We start from the raw sequence: 17,774 nt of genomic DNA, 5'->3' as shown, positions 1-17,774 counted from the left end.
TAATATTAATATTATTATTATTATTACGCCCTTATCTCATGGAATTTCTTTTTTGTGGGACCCTTGCACCTGTCACCCAAACATTTAACAATAGCAATAACAACAAACGAGCCCATCGAACCCATGAGCACTATCCGAAGCGACCCTACTAATGAAACCTCCAGATAAAAATGGTACGTATCGAGGGCAAGATTAGTTCCAGGTGGGAAAAAAGAGAGACAGGGGGCACAAGTGGGTCCAGCAGCCAACCAGCCATTGGGTCAAAAGCGGGGAAGAGAGAGCCACAGCGGGATAGTGGCCAGAGCGATGAGTGGCCAACGGCATCAGGAACAGCCTGCAGGCCCCACTGACCCCAACACTCATTGGACAGCAGGGAGAAACATGAAACAAAGTCTAAGTTGGCATTCAACGTCCTGTGGCTCAGTAAAGCGAGGTTTCTGCCCCCTGAACTTATTTCCTTTTGATTATCGGGGGAGGTGGATGATGATGACATCCTAATTTTTGGAAGGGTTACAAGTAGTCAGTTTAGTTGATCCCGCTTTTACCGTTGGGACCGAGTGGTGAATGTTACTGCCTGGTAGACTAAAGTATGTACTAGTAAGTAAAGTACCAGTAGTAGTAGTAGTGGTGATGTACTACTCTGTAGTGACGGGACGATGTGCCTGACTGATGCAGGTACGAAATCCCGCGCGGTTCATCAAAGTAAATAATTGCTATCTACTATTGCTTGAAATCCAAAAAAGTTCGAACCTAAAAATCCAGTAGGGGAACCATCGATGACCCAACTAAGTATCTACCGACCCCATTAACTCCCCCCTCTCCCCCTGAGCCGAAGAGTTAGTCGACTGTTCTTCCGGTCGAAAAGAGCAATGGAGCGACCGATCAACAGCACTTGTCTCGCAACGCATGGACAGCTTGGACAGCATGGACAGTAATTCAGGGCCAGGGACGAAAGTCACTTGGCGGCACTAGTTGGTCTAGTCAAACTGGCGAAGGGGCTGGTTGGACCAACCAAGAGCTGTGGGTGAGACGGGCGCAGAACCCACGAGGCGCGAAAACGAAAAAAAACGAGCGAAAGAAGTGAGAAGTGAGAGGGGCCATCGCGGGTTGCCCCAAACTTGCCCATGAAGGTGCTCTCACACCGCATCGGCGCTCTGATTGATTCGGGGGCCATCAACTCCACCCGCGTGCAGTTGCGCTCTCCCCTTTTCGTCCCTGAGACGATCTCCAGGTTAATCTCCCGGCTCATACAAAGGGCCCCCGGTTCCCCCCTCTGCCTCCCAGCTCGTTCCTGGTTCTCTCTGTTCTTTCTCTTTCAAGACCAGACTTCTTTGCCTGCTTGAAGCATCCCATTGACTTCGGTCAGCCACTCTTTTAACCAAACCCCCCAAGCAAAACCCCAACTAGCCACACTCTCTTTTATCTAAACGCAGCTCCCTGTGTTTCACATACAAAACAACTCACACATAAAAATCAAATTTATCGACCTTGACGGTTTTATTCTTTCCCAACACAACATTCAAGATGCGTTTCTCTGTTGCCACCGTCGCTCTCTTCGCCAGCCTTGTTGCTGCCATCCCCCAGGATGTCGAGACTGTCTACTCCACTGAGGACGTGACCGTCGTCTCCTGCGCTCCCACCGTCACCAACTGCCCCGGTACCCTGCACGCCACCTCCACCCCCGAGGCCGTCGCTGCTGCCACCACTAGCGGCGCTGAGGGTGTCTCCCCCGTTGGTGTTACCAGCGCTGTCCCTGAGGCTCCCTCCGCTACCCCCGCTGCTGGCAGCTCCCCTGCTGGTGGTGCTGGTGCTGGTGTTGTTCCCTCTGGCGGCGCTCCCTCCGGTCCTGCTCCCAGCGGTGCCGCTGGTCCCTCCGGTGCTTCTGCCGTCGGTGGTGGCGCTGGCACCACTGCTGCCCCCCAGGTCACCGTTATCCCCGTGACCACCTGCGTTCCCACCGTCATCATGTCCACTAGCACCATCGGTGGTGGCTCCGGTGCCGGTGCCTACGGCTCTGGCTACCCCAGCGGCAAGCCCGCCAAGTCTTCCTCCCCTGTCATCCCTAGCGGTGCCGCTGCCTACGGCTCTGGCTACCCTAGCGGCAGTGCTACGTGAGTATCCTGACTCCTCTAATCAATAAATAGACAATCATACTAACAATACGCACAGCCCCTCCCCCTCTTCTGCTCTCTACACCGGTGCCGCCAGCTCCGTCAACGGCAACGGCTTCGCTTTCGCTGGTGCCGCCGCCGCCGCTGCTTTCTTCCTGGCTTAGATTCCCCTTCTTGTTTATAGTAGCCCCGGGTCACTCGTGAGTCCGGTTGCCGCTATAGGCGGGGATCTTGGGCGCATGTGAATTGGTGAAGAGTGTCGGGGATTGGTCCATACTTAGTTGCGGTTTTGCTTTTTGGGGAGAGAAATCCGATTCGTTGCTTTTTATATCCTCTCTTATACCACTTTTTATTCGAAATTTCCTTCTAGATATTTACGCTTCCAGGATTGCTTCGGAGTCCTGTTGTGAAGCAGTTGGTGGCTGGATACGATTAATGTAACCCATGACGCTTTCACATACCCAATTCGAAGCAGTTTATACATTATAATTTGTGCTCATGCTAGAGCTTTCAATCGCATCCGGTCCAGATCACCTCGCCATCCACCTGTTGTAGAACTGCCAGACGATCGGGCATGTCCGACGACAGGGGCCGGCCCGGATCTCAATGGATAGATCTACCCATCCCCTAAGTGATTCCCGCGTGGTGGCATGGGGCAGGTTGGAAGAACTCAGTGAACATGTAAGCAGGAGGCTGAATGGAGGGCTGAATCCGGGGAGGCCGCATGAGTTTGGGGGCTTCAGCGTAAATGTTTCAAGACCTCGAATTAAAATTTCTTTTCTTTCATCTATCGGCGACCGGCTGTGATCCGAATTCGCGGATCGTCTCGTTGCTGGCCTGCGCCCACCGGTGTATCATGTTGGTCTCGCCAGTGCGGGCGATTGATTGGGTGGCTGTTTCAGATATTCTCTGGCTTAAAGTCCGAGTGTCGCCCTCAGCCCTATTTGTGCGATATTAATTACTTCTTTTGGGGGGGTTATACCGGGCAATTCTGGAAGGATTTGACGATCATTGAGTTGTAAACGCTGTCAGTGTGTAGTAAGTATTTCATAATTGTGTGTGTGGCTGTGTTTGGGGGTTTGGGAGATCCGTGATCTGGTCGGGTTTGACGCTATCCTCTTTAGCCCCGGGGCCACCAACAAACAACACGTGCCGGTTACTTGGTTGACAACGGCAACATCCTCCCTGTGTTTGACTTGATTAAGGTCACCATATGGCTATCGCGATGGATAATTGCTATGCAATATAGGCTACGAATAGGGAAAACACCTAGTGCTACGCAAAATACTTCTCCCCTTTAAATTGGACTCATCCAAAGCTCGGACGACAAAGGATGTGGCAGTGTTGTTTTCCAACCTCACTCGGAATCCTTCAACCAACGAACCAAATGCCCCCATTATCGCGCAGCCTCCACTTGTGGACATGCTATATCGCTCAGGCCCATGGAATCGCTCCAAATGGCGTCTAAACTCATAGGAGCTTCTACCTGCGCTTATTGTCGCTTCCACGATGAAACTACAACTTCATGGTTTACGATGACAGCACATCAGTCTCGGACCCCAAATCCTTCTTCTGCCCCAGTTCCGGGCCCATCCCGAAGGGCAAAAAAGAAACTATCGAACATCGGGAGATCCTTCTACGGCGGGGTTTAACATGAGCCGACGGATTGGCTTCCTTGTTCGCTCCTAAACCAAGGCGAACATCAGCCGGACAAGCCGAAAGCTTTGCCAACAGGGCTTGCGCCCTTTCCGCAGCTGCAACCCACTATTTGGAGGATGGAACGACCTACGAGGAGGAATCCACTGTGAGGCGCAAGGCGATTTCCTGACTGTCATGGGTGTTGTTGGCTCGTATTATTGTGTCTTTGTTGCTGTGCCCGTCAAAGAAACCGGCCATAGCCGTGCAGACAGAAGACAACATCACCCTTTTCCACAGGGGACATTGTTCCAGCACTGCCTCAAGTATCAACAACTGTCCGATATATGAACTGTGATCATCCCTTTGGGACCTCCAAGTACCTTTTCCCTCGATTCTTGACGATCATACATTCCCACACCGACTTTAATTCCTTCCATCGGCTACATTGGTCGCGTGCAATGGTCTTTCTATGACATTTGCGTATAATTGCTTGGCCTACCTCCACTTTTTATCTTCTCCTTATACCATCTTTCACATTTTCACAATGGACCTTTCATCCTTAGAAGGCCCGCCTATCGTCGACACTCGGTTCACCGTCTCACCGCGACGAGCGAATGTCCCCAGTATTCGTCTGGACACGTCCACCCCAGTCAGCCCGATCAGCCCATTAACACCTCATGACCTCCCTCCTCGACCAAGCTCGACGGACGCGATCTTCAGCCCCGTGTCTGAATCAGAATACTCATTCGCGCTGTTCCAGCAAGAGCCGGAAGCCAACCTCAATCTCTGGCAACGCTGCCACAGCCCACAGCCCCCGGTCACAGCCGACGAGCATGAGTACCAACAACAACCAAGGCCACAACCAACACTAAACCTACCTCCCCCCCCTCCTTCATCCTCCTTCTCCCTTCACCCGTGGAGCTCCCGAACTCGAAGCGTTTCAGACCTTACCCCTCACCAATCGCCCATCCCCATGCTGAGCACAACTACCACGACTACGGTCACCACTCAGGCCGTGACGACCACCATTACCACCGAAGGCAACCGTCTCGTCTGGCTCGAAAAAGAGAAGCTGTGGTTCTTGAAACCTTCCCCATGCCCTTCACCACACCTCAGCCCCGACTACGCCGTGACCACCAGACCCACCCCTGATGCTCACTATGCGCCTTACCGCCCTTCTTCGTTTCACGGCCAAGTCCATCTTGCTGCTTTAGCCCAGAGAAGAGATGTACCCCCGCCATATGGGCGGCACATCCTGGATCGGCCCTTGCCTCCGCTACCCACGGATGACAGTGAAAATGAAGGCTCGTGCGGATCTCGGTGGACGGAGGTGGCGAGGAGGAGGGCCAACCGGGCTGTGTCGAGGTGAGGATGTTGGTTTAGTGTGTTAGGAAGAGGCGGAGTTGCAGGAATGGGATGGAACGGATATACTCAGCTGCTGGCCGGCTATCCTAATTAAACATAATCCTTGATCGAACTTAGTAGCGTCACCAATTACCACGCATAGCCAAGGTGTTTAGGGGGTGCATGTGTATTACTATTAGGTTGTCTGTTTCTTGATGTCTTTCATCCTGTACATTATCTCATCTTTCTCTCCTTTATCTGCTTACTAGGTAGTTCTGCATCGTTCGAGATACCCAATTTGTGATAGACCATTTTCTCCTTTCCCTTGTTTCTTACCACTTACCTCGTCCTCTTCGTTTCATCATACCTCGGTCTTACTCTCTCTCTCTCTCCAGTCACTTACTCACTATCCCCCATCATGTGATACCACACAAACACAACCAAACCACCGAATCCCGCACCTTCCAATCCTCATCACAGCCTCAGCCATCATCTCTCTCCCCTTCCTACTAACCCAGCAACACAACACCCCACTCCCGGTCACCATGGCAAACTCCAAAATGGAAACAAGTGCGATTCTGTGCAGAGAACCAGTGAATGACCATGGATAAGTAGAATCTGCTCCCCAAACACGCTCAATTCACTCCACAGATTCGCGTCTCCTCTCTCAGCTATGTTAACTATCATAAAACCGCGTTCCGCTCCCTTTCACTTCTCGTCTCCTGGATCTTCTATATTTCCTTGATAGCAATCTCCGTCTTCATTCTCTGGTGCTTCTTGTATGCTGTGTTGCAGTACTTCATTGAGGTTTCGCAGTGAGGTTGCTGGGCAGACTTGACAATGGAGCAACATGATCTTGTCTCGAGACCGAGGTCGGTGTCCCGGCCTCCTAAGGAAGAAATTCAGAATCAGAAATCAGAGTTGGATGTTCAACAATTTGCTGAGTTGCATTTCGTGACTGAGCAGACTGCGAGACATGAGCGGTGTTGGGAGGGACAGGTGGATAGTAGTAAGTGTTTCTTTTCAGCTCCTTCGTGATTATTATACCTTTGGTTAAATAAGGAAGCTAATCATAGCGAAGGACCTGCTTGTCCAGACTTCAAGGCGATCTGGACTTGTATCACCCCTAGGTTGCGGGAGCTGTACATCGACCGTGTCAAGTATATTGAAAGTAAAGGCTGGGACTGGATATACGCAGACTATGAAGGTTCCTTGAAAAGCTTGTATGAGAAATATTATGCGGGTATTGATCAGGGAACCGCTGAAATGACCTCCCGCGTCGATTGTGAGTGTGCTTTCATCTGGTCTCATTTGCATGTTGACTGACTGGATTCAGTTGCCGAGTTCAAAACCTTGATTGACAATATCGACTACGAATCGACTTTCCCACAAAACTCTGAAATTAAAGAAGGGGTTGATACTAATGATGTCGTTTTCGATCCTATGTTTGTTGATCAGAACAAACCAGAACCGGGGGCTGATCTTTTAGACGAGGACGTCCCTATGACGGACCCGGGCGAGGAGCCTTCTCTGAATACCGAAAACCAAGATATCATTGCCTTGGAGAACGCCGTGGCTAAAGGAGTTGATGTGCTGAAGAAGCTGTCTGCCATTTTTGCAGGATCGGATGCCTTTGGCACCGAGACAGACTGGAAAGCTGAGATCGAGCGGACTCAAAAATATGCCTGTACGGAGAAGGTGATCATCGGTCTAGTCGGAAGCACCGGCGCAGGCAAATCGTCACTCATCAATGCAATCCTTGACGAAAAAAAATGTCTTATCTACCGACTGCATGCGTGCTTCTACTGCTGTCGCAACGGAGATCTCCTACAACCACGGAGCGACGAAGTACAGAGCAGAAGTCGAATTCATCAAGCATAGTGAGTGGGAACGTGAGTTGGAAGTTTTGTTTGCAGAGCTTCTCGATCACCAGGAAGAAGTCACTCGAGGTGCAATCCCCAAGAATTCGGATGCAGCGGTAGCCTTGGACAAGATTAAGGCCGTCTACCCCATGCTGAACCCCAAAGACATCTTGAACGCCTCCGTCGCCAACTTGATGGCCAGCGAGAGAGTCACTGATCTTTTGGGGACTACTATGGGTTTCGAGGGAGATGACCCCAAAGCGTTTTCGTACCAGACTGAAATCCTATATTGACAGCAAGGGAAAACGAGGCCGACCCAAGAAGTCTGCTAAAAGTCAGGATGCTGCTGAACACCCAGACTCTGCCAGTGACACAGACACAGCCAAGCAGGGCATCGGACTCTGGCCTCTTGTGCGTGTTGTGCGAATCTATACCAAAGCCCCAGCCTTAGCGACTGGTGCGGTTTTGGTGGATCTTCCTGGCATCTTTGACTCAAATTCAGCGCGAGTTGCCGTCGCCGAAGATTACATGAGACGCTGTTCGGCTCATTGGATTGTGGCTCCTATCAACCGGGCTGTTGATGATAAAGTCGCGCGTGACCTGCTCGGGAAGAATTATAAGCTGCAAATGCAGATGGATTGTGCCTTTAATGATATGACATTCATTTGTACTAAGACCGACGACCTCGTCCCGACTGAAGTCATCCAGTCTCTGAACCTCGACTTGCCAGCGTTTAATCAGGTTCAACAGCTACCGGATAGGGTTGAATGGCTGAAGAAAGGTATCGACGCTTTCAAGAAGCCTAAGAGATCAATCATGTCGCAGCTGGACTGGGTAGAGACCGAAATTGAAGAACTTGAAGAACGTCTTACTGGCGATGAGTTCGGCTGTGATGTGTTGGAGATCACTCCCAAACGCAAGAAGCCACACGGAAGCGAGCCCTCTGAGACGGCAACCATCCAAGAGGAAGGCACCACCGTGATTCCAGAAGTAGAAAGGCTTAAGAACCGATTCTTGGCTCTCAAAGTTCAGCGTAAAGACTTACGGTCTCAGTTAAAGCATATTAATGAGGAAATGGACAGCAAAGTGGACGAGCTGAGAGAGCTAGAAGACGGGAAGCAACAAATGGAGCACGCTGTCCTAAATTCTTGCATACAGGCGAGGAATAAGTTTTCGAAACAACAGATTAAACGCGACTTTGCCTTGGAGATCCAGAGCCTAGACCAGGAATTTGAGGATGATGACGCCGAAAACCCAGTACAGGCCACGGTTTGTGATTATGACGAGCTGGAGAGGAACCTACCTGTGTTTTGCGTGTCGACCCGAGCTTACCAAGGTCTCCGGGGACGGACTGATATGGCAAAGCTCGTTGGTGGCTTCTCCGAACTGGAGGAGACTGAAATTCCGCTTCTACAGCGTCATTGTGTAAGGCTCACCGAAAAGGCCAGAGAAGGATCGTCTCGGAGGTACTTGACCCAATTGAACCAAGTCTTGCAGTCGTTGAAGCTATGGTGTTTGGTGAGCGCGGCAACAGGCGACGCCTCAGAGCAGAAAATCAAAGAGATTGAAGCCGACTTTGAACATGTGTTGGATGGACTGACAGAAGTATGTCCACTACCTCTTTCCTTAATTTAGTTCTGACCTTTCAGGATACGGAGGTGCATATGATCCGATTCAACCGCGTCGCCAGGGAAATTTTCCAGGGGAACATCTTCAATAAGCTTAGTAAGTTCTTCTGGTGGCAATTACGAGCCGAGCTAATGGTACAGACCGAGCGTCGCGACATGCGATTGTCCAATTCCCCGAAGCTGTCTCTCGCTGGAATGCCCCAGGAAGTTCCGGGGGACTTCGATGGAATACCTACAAGGCTATCTGTCGCCGTCGGGGAGTATTTCACGACACAGTAAGTCCCTCCATAATACAGATGCAATAAACACAGCTGACAGCCATCCAGGATTGGAATCAAGATTTGTAAGTCAAAGGTTCCCTCGCAAGATTCCAAACCGGCCTAATCGCTTGCAGGGCCCGACCAATGCTTGACAAGATAGCTTCATCCTGGAAGAGGTGTGTTTGCTATCTGGGAATGCTCTGAGACCGTCTAACGCGCAACAGAACATTCGCGGAGCTCCTTCCGCATTGCTTCCTTGATCTAAAGGAGAATTTGGAAGCCGCAGTCAGTCGATTCCACAAACAGGCAATTGATTCCGTCAAGCAAGGTGTCCCTGAAGAGATCCGACTCCGGCTGCAAGACACGCTCGTCGCGTGCCATCAGACAATGGGAGAGCAGTTTCGACAGGCTGAAAAGATGACCATGCAGGAACAGAAGCGTATCAACCGAACGTTCGCCGAAGCGATCGCTGAGCGACTGAAAGAAACCTACCAGGCCTGTGCCTCCGAGACAGGTGAGACTCTATCACAACTAGTCGAGAAGTATACTAACATGCTCGTCACGACAGGACGAGGAAGCTTACAGCGTATCAGGGCGTTGATGCAACAGATGGCAGACGACCACGCCAACGATGTTCTGCGAGGCAGCATGGAGCATGCGAAGCACGAGCTTGGGAAGCTACTCGACAGCCAGCAAGCTGAGGTGGAGCGGATTATCCAGACTAGACTACGGCGGATCTCACTGGACTACCATGGGGCGCTGATCGCGCCACGAATCCAGCTGTGTACGGAAGAGCAGGCTCGGATTAAAAGTGAGGTCGCGAAGATTGTCGAGAGAGCTGAGGCGGAGTTGCAACTGGGACATCTTTTGGGAGGCGTTCGTTCGTCGTAACAGGGGAACAGCAGCCGTGGCCTAAGAGAGTGGAGCACTGTGGGGAGGCAGGATCGATGCAGATGGAAGGCGGGAGAGCAGGAGAAGAACAGAGAGGCAGCGAGAAAGGAAAGCAATGTTACACGTCTGCAGTTAGGGTAAACGTGGACTGGACGCACCAGCATGCGGGTGGCCCCAGCTTTGGGTAGAGAAGGTGATGGACGGAGCGATAAGCCAACCGCAGTGTCAAGATAGTCTAGGCCACATAGTAAAAAGAGAAAAAGCTTGTCAAACTGCGACCGCCATGACAGACTAGAGGCTTAGGATGGAGGGGAATCATTGGCAGCGCGTAGTGTTGCTGTTGGCAACTCGCATGACGAAGGCAAGACGCTAGCCAGTGATGGTCGGTGACCCAGCCTCCGAATTTTCGAGCGACTGGGAAGCCGTCTGGGATGGAGACTATTAATATTAGTAGCAGCGTGACAGATGGAGGTCAGCGCCGTTGAACTTTTTCTTCACATCACTTTCATTCATCTGTGTTGTTGAGTGTTGACTTTTAACTTGAGTGTGTTTAGTGACATTTATTTTATTTGCCGTGCTTTGTGTTCAATCCGCGAGCAGTGAAGAGGTGACATTAAAAGTTGATACTACTCCGCGCTGGTATTCTTTTCCGGAAGTTGCACTGAACAAGCCATGAACATGATGAGTGCTTGAGTTTTGAGACTGAGACGAACAGCGACAAATCGGGATTACGACAGTACCGAGAGCGAGACAGATAGCGACAGAACCAGTGATATAGTGAACATAACACGGACTGTCCACCGACACGACTAATAATCATAATAAAATTAACCAGTGCAGACCCGCGCGACGTGAGGGATAACCAGCGGATCTGACGAGGAAGAAAGAACGCAAGAGAAAACAAAATTCCACCGCCTTCGCTGCCCTTCGATCGGCGCCACCAATCAAGTCAGCCCAGCGGCGATGGGGCTCCCGCATCTTTTCTCTCGTCACAAATCTTCTTCCTCCAAATCCTCTTCTTCCAAGTCTAAATCTACTCCGACGACTGTTCCTGCTCCTGCTCCTCCTCCTACTCGCTCGATTCCTGCTTCTTCTTCTCCTCCTCCTCCTCCTTCCTCTCCTCTCCCTCCTCCTTATTCTTCTTTATTTTCAGCGAGTTCCCCTCCTCCCCCACGTCCATCCGCAAGAGTCAAGACCGACGACTCATTCCCGACTCGACCTCCGCCCCCTCCTCACCGGGCAAAGACCGTTCATTCGGCTCCCTCTCGCCACCCCCATTCTCCTCCTGCGCCTCCGCTTCACCATCCGCAGTCGTTTCCTATTCCGACTCAACGCCCTTCCATTCCTCGAAAACCTACTCGGCCGGCGCACAGTCGTTCCACCTCCACTCCCTCTAAATCAGCCTCGGTCCGGTCGAAACCCTCGTCCGTCCCCCGGTCCGCGTCGTCGCTGTCTGCCGTTCACCATCGGTACTCGCACGACCCTAACTTTCACCCGCTTAACCTTCATCCCGACGAACTACGTCGTCTTTCCGCTATGGCTGCTGCTCGCGATGATCTCCGGAGCTCGATGGACGTTGACACCAACGATCCCCGCCTCGGCTCTCCCTCTGCCACCAACGGTGTGAATGGCACTCACACGGAGAAGAGTCCGACCCCGCCCCCTCACCGGTCCAATGGAAACACCGCTGAGGCCGACTCCTTCAAGCTGGCTGGAAACAAGTTTTTCAAGGATGGCAACTATGCCCGCGCCATTGAGGAATTCACCAAGGGTAGGTTAATACCTGATTCTGCCGGACAATCTTCTGCAGTGTTAGTAACAATGGTACAGCTCTCGAGATTAGCCCCAACTCGTCCGTCTACCTGTCCAACCGGGCTGCAGCATACATGGCGGCCAACCAATATCTCGCTGCTCTGGAGGACTGCGAACGGGCCTGCGAGCTCGACCCCACCAACACTAAGATTATGTACCGGTTGGCCCGTATCCTGACCAGCTTGGGCCGTCCGACGGAGGCTCTTGACGTGCTGTCTCGTATCGAGCCCCCGGCCTCCGCTACTGACCGTGCGGCCGCAGAGAAGATGCTCCGCTTCGTCAGCCAGGCGGAGGAGGCTCTTTCGCAGGACCGTGGTGTCTCAATGGTGCTGTTCTGCCTCGACCAGGCCCGTCAGCTCCTCGGACAAGGCGTCAAGGAGCCCCGCAAGTGGACGCTGATGACTGCAGAGGCCCAGTTGAAGATGGGCAACGACAACTCGTACGGCAAGGCACAGGACATTGCTATCAGCATGCTCCGCGTGAACAGCCAGGACCCTGATGCGCTGATGATCCGCGCCCGGGCCTTCTACGGTATGGGCGACACGGAGCAGGCGCTGAAGCTGCTGAAGATGTGTCTGGGTCTGGATCCGGATATGAAGGCGGCGATCAAGCTGCTGCGGACCGTGCAGAAGCTGGTGCGCACCAAGGAAGAGGGTAACACGGCATTCAAGGCCAAGGACTATCGTCGCGCCATCGACCTGTGGGGTGAGGCGCTGACGGTGGACCCGAAGAACAAGGACCAGAACGCCAAGATCCTGCAGAACCGGGCGCAGGCCTACATCAACCTGAAGGAGTACGACAGCGCAGTGGCAGACTGCAACGAGGCCCTGCGGCTGGACCCCGGGTACCTCAAGGCGCAGAAGATGCGCGCCAAGGCGCACGGCGGTGCCGGCAATTGGGAAGAAGCTGTGCGCGACTACAAGGCGGTGGCGGAGTCGAACCCGACCGAGAAGGGCATCCAAGAGGAAATCCGTCGGGCCGAGTTTGAGCTGAAGAAGGCGCAGCGCAAGGATTACTACAAGATCCTCGGAGTGTCCAAGGACGCGGGCGAGCAAGAGATCAAGAAGGCGTACCGCAAGATGGCGATCCAGTACCACCCGGACAAGAACCGGGACGGTGATGCGGGTGACGAGAAGTTCAAGGAGATTGGTGAGGCGTACGAGACTTTGAGTGATCCTCAGTAAGTTCATCCTTTGATGTGGTGATGAGTGGCTTTCGCTAACCAAGCATAGGAAACGTGCTGCCTACGACAACGGCGATGACCTGATGGACCCAGCTGACATGTTCTCGCACGGCGGCTTCGGCGGCATGGGAGGCATGGGCGGTATGGGCGGTATGGGCGGAATGGGTGGTATGGGAGGTATGGGAGGAACCCATATCAACATCGACCCCAGCGTGCTGTTCAACATGATGAACGGCGGCGGCGGGTTTGCGCACGCAGGAGGACAGCGCGGAGGATTCCCCGGCGGATTTCCCTTTTAGACAGCGTGCATGCTAAAAGTGTTGCTGCTGCTGCTGTTTTCTTGTTCGATTTTCCTTTCCTCTGATTCCCACCCGCATGACAGACTGGGCGATAGACTGGTTTTTTTCTTCATTTTCTTATTTTCCTTTGGTTCTTTCCTTCATCCGTTGTGGACGGAGTGTCTTATTGATTATTGATTGATAGTATGCTGGCGGATGCCAGAGGCGTTATATACCTGGGATGACTGATGAGTTGGGATAGGATGAATGTATGATGATCCTAATAACTGAGTAGTAACCTTAAGCCTTAAGTAGTCAACTGTAATTATTTACATCTACCCTTCCTCCCTATTGTCACTCTTCTCACCCCGTCCCTCCTCTTCATCATGATCATACACATCATCATCAAGCGAAGCAAGCAACCCCCCAGGATCATGAAGTACATCCTCCGGCGAACTCGTAATGACAATAGGCGCAGCAGTGCCCCCACTAGTACTCGAAGTCCCCTGGTCCCTCTTCTTCCCCCCACTCCCATCCCCAGAAGCAGTCGAAGATCCCTTCCCCGTACTCGTCGACCCTTTCCTCATCTTCCCCTTCACCCTCGACACGAGAATATGCAGCGCCGGTATACAACTACAGATCAACCCGAATCCTCCTTCCGCATTCCTAGATACCAGTTAGCAATCACCTCCAAACAACCACACGAAGAAATACTAACCCAGAAAGCAACACCCTCGCATAAACCTGACTATCACCCAACCCCCGCTCCCCCTCCCCCACCACCAACACAACCCGATAAATACTAAACCCAACAGCCAACCCACCACACCCAAGCATCGCCCCCACCTTCACCTTCTTCACCACAGCTAATCGCAGTGGAAACATCAACCCAATCGGCAACAACAAAATAGCCAAGTCCGTGATGACGCTCATGATCGCGTCGGCGAGAAACACCGCCCCTTCGGATAGACAATTAGGGTTGTGTGGATCGTTGGGCGAGGTCCAGAATGTGGAGACGGGATTGCAGATGAAGATTTTTACGAAGAAGATGGTGATGTAGTAGAGCGTTGTGATGATGATGGTTAGGTACACGGTGAGGATCTGGCCGCGGCGTAGGATGAAGAGGCGGGCCAGGATGGTGAGGAGGGTTAGTTTGGCGAGGAGGGTCATGGGGAGGTAGAGGATTGTTAGGGTGTAGAATATCTAGTTCATTTAGTTCATTAGTAACTTTCAGGTGGAATATAGAAATACTATTATTGTATGGGGGATAGGGGAAGCGCACCTTGTAGACGAGTGTCGCTTCCGAGGTGGTGAGGGTTGAGGGGGGTTCGGCGCCGTTGTTGAAGATGTCTATTCATTTATTCCAATTCATTGATTAGTATGTCGAGATAATATGTAAGTATATAAGGGAAGGGGAATATGCGAACAGAAAAGAACTAATATACAGTATGCGTCGAAGAATATCTACCCCTCTTTATCAGTCTCTCATTCTATAACTCAGGATAGATAGATAAATGGTTAGGGTAGGTAGTATAGTATACCAGCGATACAAAACAAAACCCTAGTTTAACACCCCAAATTAGCCCACACATCTCAAATTATATATCCAAGAGGGTTTAAAGGTATGATGATACATACCATCCTCAACATCAACCCCCTTCTTGAACCGCCACGCGACAACCCCCCGTAGCGCGACAAACGCCGTTACCAGCGCCAGGCACAGGATCTGCGTGACGAGGCTGATTGTCCAGAGGGACATTCTCCTGTCCTTGCTGAGTTCGTATTGTTGGTATCATTCCATATTGGTGTTGTTGTCTGCAGTAGCTGTAGCCATTTGCCTTAATCATGGGAATGAGTGGTGGTGGTGTTGCGACAGGTTTTGTCTGAGTTTGATGTTGGCGTTGGTGGTTGGGTTGGGGTTAAGCGGGGGGAAGGGAGTTGTTTGGTTCCGACGTCATGACCCTGGGGAAGTTTATTCCCAAGGGGAATTTCCTGCACTCATTTGCTGTGGGGTTGGGATGATGTATTGAATATATCTTGTTTAGTATCTGTGTAGTTTTATTGATCTTCGTGGTGAGTAAATAGATGGATGTGGATGGGGACGCCACATTCCGGTGATGTTGGCTTAGGGCTAACGCCACTATTACTATACTAGTAAGTAAACTGGAAAGTTTGATAATTATGTGCTAAAGACTGGCTGGCTGGTATATACATAAGGTATCATCACTCATATCCTAATCCTGATGATATCATCACTCATATCCTAATCCTGATAATATCATCCGACTTTCATTCACTCCCAACCCCATCACCCCTAATGCGCGCGACAACGTCCCCCGTCGCAACCGCTGCAACCCAATCGCCACCTTCCACCCCTCCGTCTCCTGCAACACAAACACATACCGTTTGCCCTCGTGGTCGCGCACCGACGCCCGCAACACATGCAGCGTGCGCTGATCATCTCCTCCGCCTGTTGATAATCGGCACGTGTTCTTGCACATCTTGAGCAGGTTGCCGAGGAATGCTTCCGATTCTTCTGGGGTCGGTTCATTCCCGCGCCGATTAAATGGCCCCGGCGGGGGCTTCGGTGGTTGGCGCTGCGCCCCGAATTTCGGACACCATACCTCGACGAGGTTCATCGTCCACGCCTTCACATCCCATTCGCGCTGACCGACACCGCGCACGTCGTCGTCGATGAAGAGGCCTTCTGTCGTGATCCTCAGAACCAATCCGTCGCTGACCATGCCCTGGCCGGAGACAAGTTGCGCCACAGGGCTGCGCACAAAGTTGTTGTTGAACTCGAACACGCCCTTGATGACAATCTTATCAGGATCTTTGGTTTCATAGGCCCCGCGATTTGATGGTGGTGGGGTCGTGCGTGCTGTTGTCTGTGACGGCGCGTAGGAAGAGTCCGAGTACACTGATGACCCAGAGGTGGCGCCGCCGTACGGCCGGCGGGGACGGTCAGTGGGTCGAAAATTGGAATATGAGCTGTCGGTATCGGTGCGGGAATAAGCAGGTTTCTTGGGTGATGGAGTGCGGGGAGTGGACGTGCTAGATGCCTTTTGGCTGGCCGCTTCTTTGGCCGCTGCCTCCTGCGCATCTTTGGCTTTCTTCTCGGCATACTTCTTCGCGGCAGCCTCTTTGAGCGCCGCAAACTTAGCATCAGCTTCCTTCTTAGCTGCAGCTTTGCGCTCCTCTTCCTCCTTCTCTGCCTTCGCCTTTGCCTCAGCAGCTTCACGCTCTGCTTTAGCCTTGGCCTCCGCGGCCTCGCGCTCAGCACGGGCCTTGGCTTCGGCGGCGCGTCGAGCCTCTCGTTCTCGGGCTTCCTTTGCCCGACGTGCTTCTCGCTCGCGGGCCTCTCGGGCCTCTTTCTCCGCTTTAGCCTTGGCCTCCGCAGCTTCACGCTCCGCCTTGGCACGCGCTTCCGCTGCTTCTCGTTCCGCCTTGGCTCGAGCTTCCGCGGCCTCTCGCTCCGCTTTGGCTTTGGCTTCGGCTGCTTCGCGCTCCGCCCGTTCTCGGGCCTCACGGGCGGCCGCCTCTTTGGCGGCAGCCATCTCCTTCTCGAGCTGCTCTCTGCGCTCCCGCAGCTCCCGCTCCATGGCCTCGCGCTCGCGCTTCTGCTGCTTCTCGCGCTGCTCGGCCTCCCGCTTTCGCTTAAACTCCTCCATCTTGCGGCGCAGCTCCTCCTTGCGCCGGGTCTCTTCACGGGCCTTCTCCCAATCAGCTCCACTTTGAGGTTTGCTTTCAGAGCCGGTGGCAGACGAACCTGTCTTATTTGATCCGCCTGCCTGCGGCGGCGGTTGCGGGGGTGGTCCACTTCCGGGCCCACCAGCATTCTGGTATTGATGGTTCCCGCCATACTGGCCTGCACCCGGAGGCGGACCCGAGTTGAAGTTGCCCCCATATTGCTGCTGTCCCTGTCCCTGTCCACCATTGTGACCGTTCGGGCCCTGGTTTTGGGCCCCATACTGCTGTCCCCGCGCATACTCACCTCCGGCGCCATTGCCGGAGGGTCCACCCGCGCCTGGACCCCCGCCGGTGCTAAATCCAAAATTGGCCCGTCGTCGGCCTCCCCCAGAATCTGATTGTGAGGCGCCCACGGCCCACCCGGCGACCCCAACTCCGATAGCCAGCACGGCGATGGCCATGCCGCTGCCACTGGCGACGGTGGCAGCGTACCAGGCTTTCAGAAGGGGTGATAGGAGGGTCCAAAGTAGGACGACAAAGAGGGTGCAGGCGGACCCCGCGATGAAGCTGTTGCGTTGTGGCTGGAGGGAAGGGAGGTAGAGAAATCCGGAGCCGGCGGAGTGAGGGGGGATGATAAAGATGTCGTAGTTGCCAGGAGGGAGGTCGGAAGTCTTGCGATATTCGCCCTGGGTGGTTTGTGGCTTCTCGCCGTGAGGGGGAGGGGGTGGAGGAGGTCCGTCGTCCATGGTAGGCGGTCGTTAAGAATAAATAAGGCTTCGATAGGTGTTTATATGATATATATATCGCTTGTTGATGGCTAGTGGAGGCGCATTTGCGATCGAGGCGACATGATCAGACGACAAGGCAGGCGCTGGAATCCAGCGCGTCTAGATCGAGATAGGAGGTCAGATAGCTCAGCAAGCGTCAGTGAGAGCACATACCTGGTGGAAACAATAATAATAGGCGACACGATGATTGCGAGGGAGGAGAAAGAAGACGGAGAAGACAGGCGACGTGGGATGAGAGATCGGCTGGCGGCAAGAGGAACGCCTAATCAGGATCGACTCCGTTTGTGTG

The 17,774-nt window shown here is 52.9% G+C and overlaps 7 protein-coding genes across 7 annotated transcripts; 4 read left to right on the top strand and 3 right to left on the bottom strand.

Moving 5' to 3' along the window:
- The first annotated feature begins 1,215 nt into the window (after positions 1-1,215).
- BDQ94DRAFT_141183 (GPI anchored serine-rich protein) lies at positions 1,216-2,651 on the top strand. Its single transcript, XM_026765772.1, has 2 exons — positions 1,216-2,111; positions 2,170-2,651. The coding sequence occupies exons 1-2, from the start codon at positions 1,525-1,527 to the stop codon at positions 2,273-2,275; spliced, it is 693 nt and encodes a 230-aa protein (XP_026627965.1). The 5' UTR covers positions 1,216-1,524; the 3' UTR covers positions 2,276-2,651.
- A 1,040-nt stretch (positions 2,652-3,691) lies between these two features.
- Positions 3,692-5,404, top strand: BDQ94DRAFT_141182 (uncharacterized protein). Its single transcript, XM_026765771.1, has one exon. The coding sequence runs from the start codon at positions 4,219-4,221 to the stop codon at positions 5,116-5,118; it is 900 nt and encodes a 299-aa protein (XP_026627964.1). The 5' UTR covers positions 3,692-4,218; the 3' UTR covers positions 5,119-5,404.
- Positions 5,405-5,526: 122 nt separating this feature from the next.
- BDQ94DRAFT_177728 (uncharacterized protein) lies at positions 5,527-10,188 on the top strand. Its single transcript, XM_026772982.1, has 10 exons — positions 5,527-6,102; positions 6,175-6,378; positions 6,430-6,867; positions 6,935-7,164; positions 7,217-8,560; positions 8,605-8,680; positions 8,725-8,858; positions 8,910-8,926; positions 8,978-9,019; positions 9,068-10,188. Exons 1-10 carry the CDS (start codon positions 5,934-5,936, stop codon positions 9,732-9,734), a joined length of 3,321 nt encoding a protein of 1,106 aa, XP_026627963.1. The 5' UTR covers positions 5,527-5,933; the 3' UTR covers positions 9,735-10,188.
- Positions 10,153-10,613, bottom strand: BDQ94DRAFT_141177 (uncharacterized protein). Its single transcript, XM_026765770.1, has one exon. The coding sequence runs from the start codon at positions 10,552-10,554 to the stop codon at positions 10,348-10,350; it is 207 nt and encodes a 68-aa protein (XP_026627962.1). The 5' UTR covers positions 10,555-10,613; the 3' UTR covers positions 10,153-10,347.
- Positions 10,614-10,648: 35 nt separating this feature from the next.
- BDQ94DRAFT_141176 (DnaJ and TPR domain protein) lies at positions 10,649-13,347 on the top strand. Its single transcript, XM_026765769.1, has 3 exons — positions 10,649-11,505; positions 11,565-12,726; positions 12,779-13,347. The coding sequence occupies exons 1-3, from the start codon at positions 10,698-10,700 to the stop codon at positions 13,026-13,028; spliced, it is 2,220 nt and encodes a 739-aa protein (XP_026627961.1). The 5' UTR covers positions 10,649-10,697; the 3' UTR covers positions 13,029-13,347.
- On the bottom strand, positions 13,343-14,766 carry BDQ94DRAFT_169241 (uncharacterized protein; the record flags this gene model as incomplete). The annotated part of the gene is made up of 4 exons (XM_026771245.1): positions 13,343-13,673; positions 13,726-14,210; positions 14,290-14,357; positions 14,646-14,766. 4 exons carry the CDS (start codon positions 14,764-14,766, stop codon positions 13,343-13,345), a joined length of 1,005 nt encoding a protein of 334 aa, XP_026627960.1.
- A 493-nt stretch (positions 14,767-15,259) lies between these two features.
- BDQ94DRAFT_169240 (uncharacterized protein) lies at positions 15,260-17,443 on the bottom strand (the record flags this gene model as incomplete). The annotated part of the gene is made up of 1 exon (XM_026771244.1): positions 15,260-17,443. One exon carries the CDS (start codon positions 17,441-17,443, stop codon positions 15,260-15,262), a length of 2,184 nt encoding a protein of 727 aa, XP_026627959.1.
- Between the last annotated feature and the right edge of the window lie 331 nt (positions 17,444-17,774).

The sequence above is a fragment of the Aspergillus welwitschiae genome (genome assembly GCF_003344945.1).
Source record: "Aspergillus welwitschiae strain CBS 139.54b unplaced genomic scaffold BDQ94scaffold_11, whole genome shotgun sequence".
NCBI lineage: Eukaryota > Fungi > Ascomycota > Eurotiomycetes > Eurotiales > Aspergillaceae > Aspergillus > Aspergillus welwitschiae.
Note: the sequence above shows the minus strand (reverse complement) of the source record. Positions and strands in the feature narration are given on the sequence as shown.